This window comes from Panthera leo, chromosome B3 (assembly GCF_018350215.1).
Source record: "Panthera leo isolate Ple1 chromosome B3, P.leo_Ple1_pat1.1, whole genome shotgun sequence".
NCBI classification, from domain to species: Eukaryota; Metazoa; Chordata; class Mammalia; order Carnivora; family Felidae; genus Panthera; species Panthera leo.
The window spans coordinates 72,304,760-72,308,163 of NC_056684.1; the positions used below are offsets into that span (position 1 = coordinate 72,304,760).

Here is a 3,404-nt window from a genome sequence, read left to right on the forward strand (position 1 = left end):
AATTATAAATTATGTGAACTATTCATGACAGAAGTGTTGCCTGAAATGGGGGTGGGAGAGGGTTGAGAGACGGATTGCAAAGAGACATGAGGAAGCTTTTGAGGATGATGCATATGTTCATTACTTTGACTGTGGTGATGGCTTCACAAATATATATATATTTATATGTTAAATCTTATAAAATTGCTCACTTTAAATTGGTGCAGTTTATTTTTATGTCAGTTACAAATCAATAAAGCCATTAAAAATCCAAATTTAAGAGATCTCTGTTCTCAATGTTGTACAAGTCTTCTGGTGTCACTCAAAATGTGAAACACTTTTCCTCTAGGTTCTCATTGGCTTAAACTGTTTTTTGTTTTTTTTTTTGATAGTGTAGATAACGACTTTCTGTATCCACGTGCTATCCTGCTTATTTTCAAACCAGTGTCATCCCAGTCTATCTGGCATTCTCCCTGCCATACCTGTATAGAAGTTGATAGCTGCTTGTCCCAAATTCCTTCCTAGCATAGTTTTGAGGCCGGTTGTGACAATTTGACTTGGAAAGTGGAGAGGAAGGGAAGGGACACGTGAACCAAAACAATATCCACTCTTGAATTTCTTACTCCCCTCTGCATGTGGGAAACCACTACAATGTTGTCTCTGGACTCATGAAGCTCCTTGATGTGAATCCATGGAGAGTGGCCTTCAACAGAGAGTGTGAGCTAAGCTTCTGTCTCTGTGTTTAGAGATACATGTGTACAGAGCTACAGAAGATGTGTCCCTCTCCAGAACTTTATCTTCATAATCCTGATCCCTTACCTTGTGGGGAGAAATTATTTCATTCAAGGTTGGCAAGAAAATGTAACAAATGGATGGCAGTCAGAAGCATCTTTGAGCCTAAAACTTGTTAATAGTATAGGTTTAGTATTTGTTGCCCATTTCACATTTAACAGCCACCTTATATTTACATCAACAAACAGTGAGAGAATGAGAATCTCAGATCATTCAATAGGGATTCAACAACTTCATTTATGACGTTTCTTCTGTCTAGAACTCATATATTCACTTTTTACTGGTTTGGAAAACCGGGAATATTTGACTATTAAAATATTTGTTTACAAAATAGGGTGACTTTTCTTCTGAAAGCTTTTGTTAAGAAGATAGTAATCCTTACAATTGGTATTATTTTAGGACCAAGAAATACTATATTTCAGATAAAGGCCACATGTTCATTATTTCTGTTTAAGAAATATTTAGTAAGTATTAGGGTGCCTGGGTGGCTCAGTCGGTTAAACATCTGACTTTGGTTCAGGTCAGGATCTCGCGGTCCGTGAGTTCGAGCCCCACGTCGGGCTCTGTGCTGACAGCTCAGAACCCGGAGCCTGCTTTGGATTCTGTGTCTCCCTCTCTCTGTCCCTCCCCTGCTCACACTCTATCTCTGCCTCTGTCTCTCTCTCTCAAAAATAAATAAACATTAAAAAAATATTTAGTGAATATTAAAAAAGGACAGCCACTGTTCTAACATTGGGGTACAGTGTTGAAAAACACAGAACCACTCAGTAATGACTTGACTTCTTATTACTTTCTCTGTATTCAATCCCAGCCATTTTCTGGCAGTCAGTGGATTATAGGCTGGCCCACAGTGGATACGTGAAAACATAAAGTACAGAATTAAAATGTGTTAGAAGGTTGTTATCTTCAGCTACAGAAATAATGCTCTGGGATGCTCTGTTAAAGAACTTCCACATTAGGTAGTGACCTAAGAACAAAATAGACCTGAGAGGTCAGGATTGCTGCTGTTCAGATTTCCAAGTGCCACCTGAAGACTGCCATGTGCCTCATAAAGTCAGGGACAAAGACATCTTGCTGACTCTGGGAGGACTCTGGCCACCATGCATCCCGTTTCAGTCCCTGTCCAGCAGGGGGTGCAGCTTCCTAACACAAACACCTTTCCTGAGAAATGTGGGTTTCCACTGATCATTGCTCTGTCTCTCCAATGCTTCTTCCTGCTAAGAATGAAGCACATTAGCTAGGTGACACTCTAGAGATGAACTCTTCTCCAGGCTTCGTGACTGTGGTACTCTTGTTGCTTGGTAAGTAAAATGCCTCTTAAAATTTGGATTCTTTCTTCTGTTCTGTCAGCAAAACATGTAAGTATAAATTTATCCAGGACGTATATGTCCAAGGTAACACAGGTCTCTTTTCTTTTTTCCCAGGACAAACCCACGGAGACTCAGTGACCCAGATGGAAGGCCCAGTGACTCTCTCCGAAGGGGAGTACCTGACTATAAACTGTACTTATTCAACAACAGGGACCCCCACTCTTTTCTGGTATGTCCAGTATCCCAGAGAAGGTCCACAGCTCCTCCTGAAAGCCTTTAGGGACACGGAGAAGGGAAGTCACAAAGGTTTTGAAGCCACCTACAACAGGAAATCCAAAACCTTCCACTTGGAGAAATCCTCAGTGCAAGTGTCAGATTCGGCTGTGTACTACTGTGCCCTGACGGACACAGTGACAGAGTCTGCAGGGGGAGCTGAGCGCAAACTCTGAGCAGAACAGGGGCCCAGATGCTGAGCGTCTCTGACTGATCCACTCTGGTTCCAGCACAGTGTATGGTGGTTTGTTCCTCAGTGTCTGCTTGATACAAAAGTCATACAAATGGCTAGAGCATAGAAACCAGAAGGTGCTGAGGTCCAGCCCCAGCAGGTCCAGGGGTTCCCGAAGGATGAACGGCATTGGCGAAATAACAAATGGACACAGACAACAGCAGTGTGTTAGACTGGCTGCTTTATTGTGGCAAATGTGTCATTATATTTGTCAGCAATTTCCTGGTAGCGTGCATCATCTATGTTTCTCGGCATTACCTAATTCTAAAAATGTTCCTTTGTGTAAGCAACCATTAAGGAACATTATGCTTATTTTCCTGTTATGTTCCCTCCTGCCCTTTTGCTTATAGATTAATTTCTTCATATTACTTTCGTTATGTATCTACGTTTATTTATAGTCTGTAAACGTTTGCTTTGCTATTTGCATGAAGGGTCATCTAGCGCTCAACACCTCAAGTGGAACGTTTACAGGTACATGACTTCTTTTTTTTAAATTTTTTAAAAAACTTTTTTTTAATGTTTATTTATTTTTGAGACAGAGAGACAGAGCATGAATGGGGGAGGGTCAGAGAGAGGGAGACACAGAATCTGAAGCAGGCTCCAGGCTCTGAGCTGTCAGCACAGAGCCCAACGTGGGGCTCAAACTCACGGACCGTGAGATCATGACTTGAGCTGAAGTCAGACGCTTAACCGACTGAGCCACCAAGGTGCCCCCGAAATAAAATACTTAGAAAAAATAATGGTTGTTTAAAAATACACATTTATCTCTTGATTTTCTCTAAAACTCTATTCAAGAGATGGTAGAAACATCCCACAGA

The 3,404-nt window shown here is 41.3% G+C and overlaps 1 gene segment (V, D, J or C); it reads left to right on the forward strand.

The window, feature by feature from the left end:
- Nucleotides 1–1,981: 1,981 nt before the first annotated feature.
- On the forward strand, nt 1,982–2,654 carry LOC122222312. The segment is given in 2 exon segments: nt 1,982–2,072; nt 2,196–2,654. Coding segments are annotated over 2 exon segments (381 nt in total).
- Nucleotides 2,655–3,404: the final 750 nt, after the last annotated feature.